The sequence below is a fragment of the Phallusia mammillata genome, chromosome 6 (assembly GCF_965637545.1).
Source record: "Phallusia mammillata chromosome 6, kaPhaMamm4.hap1.1, whole genome shotgun sequence".
In the NCBI taxonomy this organism is placed as follows: Eukaryota; Metazoa; Chordata; class Ascidiacea; order Phlebobranchia; family Ascidiidae; genus Phallusia; species Phallusia mammillata.
Genome location: NC_137257.1, coordinates 13,914,059 through 13,915,827, shown reverse-complemented (window position 1 = coordinate 13,915,827; position 1,769 = coordinate 13,914,059). Strand labels below are relative to the sequence as shown.

Genomic DNA, 1,769 nt, shown 5'->3' with positions numbered 1-1,769 from the left:
ATGTCAAAAATTCGACAATGGAATGACGACTACGTTTCACTGGGCTTTACAAAAGTTAAACGGAATGGTGTTGATTGCGCGCAATGTCTGCACTGCTCGATCGTGATTTCAAATGCGTCACTACGTCCCTCCAAGCTTAAAATCCACCGCGACAAGAAACATCAGGGAAAGTCGACTGACGACATTGGAGCACTGTCTGTAAAAAGAGCGCGGTACGACCAGGAAGCGTCCATAGTTCACTTTGGATTCGTTCCAGAAGAAAATCCTGCTCTTCTATGCAGTTATGAAGTGGCATATAGAATCGCCAAGTGCAAGAAGCCACACTCTATTGCTGAGGATCTTATCAAGCCCTGCGCGGTAAAGATGGTTGAAATTTTGATCGGACCAGGAGCGAAAAAAAAATCCAACAAGTATCGCTATCAAATAATACAATTAGACGACGAATTGACTGCATGGCTGTTGATGTATGCCACCAGGTTTGTTCCGAAATCAAACAGAGTATGGTCCAGGCTAGCATACAGCTGGACGAGTCTACCGACATAGCTCTTCAAAGTCACTTGATTGCTTTCGCCCGTTACGAAAAAGAGGGAAATATGAAAGAAGAGTTTTTGTTCTGCAATAACTTGACAAACACGACAACTGCCGTTGATGTGAAAGTTATTGTGGACTCTTTTTTTGAAAGTAACGGACTTAGCTGGAAGAATTTTAAACACATCGTTACTGACGGTGCCCCAGCAATGGTTGGTGTCAAAGGAGGTTTTGCTACACTTGTGAAAAAGGAATGGCCCCATGTGACTTCATCCCACTGTTCCCTACACAGATACGCTCTTGCGTCAAAGACCCTGCCAATACCCTTGATGGAAGTCATGGACATTGCGGTGAAAGTCATAAACTTCATTCGTGCAAGAGCAAAACATCACCGGATTTTCCAACTATTAGCAAAAGAAATGGGAGCACAGCATCTGGGACTTTTGTTTCATACCAAAGTTCGATGGTTGTCAAGTGGAAAATGCATTTCTCGGCTGTATGAGCTCAAACACGAAGCGGAAATTTTTCTCAGAGAAAATGAAAATAATCTTCATGCCCATTTTTCCGATAAAGAATTCGTCATAAAGTTGGCTTATCTAGCCGACGTATTTAGCCATCTCAACGAAATAAATCTGTCTTTACAGGGTCGTGATGTGACAGTTTGCGACGTTCAAGATAAGCTTGCAGGACTATCTGCCCGAATGACGGTTTGGCAGGCACGAATCAAGGCAAGGTGCACAGCCTCGTTTCCATTATTGGATGAGTACCTGAAGGTGAATATGATTGAGTTACCAGTTTGCATCAGCACCAGCATACTTGAACATCTGGAAGCCGTTTCTTCCGAGTTCCGATCTTATTTTAAAGACGCACCGTTGCATGTTGCATGGTGCAGAGATCCGTTCAACACTGAAGTGGATCCTATGGCTGAAGAAGCAGAGGAGCTGGCGGAGTTGAAAGTTTCAAATGCAATAAAAATAGCATTTAAGAACAGAGATTGTATCTCCAGCTTCTGGCTGTCTCTTCGTGGTACATATCCACTAATCAGCAAAATTGCAAGCGTGATGCTTGTTCAATTCCCTACTACCTACCTTTGTGAGTCTGGTTTTTCTGATCTGGTGACCATCAAAACAAAATCTCGAAATCGCCTTGATGTACGCAGTGACATTCGCCTTGCTGTGTCAAAGACGGAGCCAAATATAAAAGGCCTCCTCCGTCACATCCAAGAGCAAGTTTCTCACTAA

At 43.5% G+C, this 1,769-nt stretch overlaps 1 protein-coding gene across 1 annotated transcript; it reads left to right on the top strand.

The window, feature by feature from the left end:
• On the top strand, window positions 1–1,769 carry LOC145234313 (protein FAM200C-like). The gene is made up of 2 exons (XM_080099054.1): window positions 1–357; window positions 477–1,769. The coding sequence occupies exons 1-2, from the start codon at window positions 1–3 to the stop codon at window positions 1,767–1,769; spliced, it is 1,650 nt and encodes a 549-aa protein (XP_079955180.1).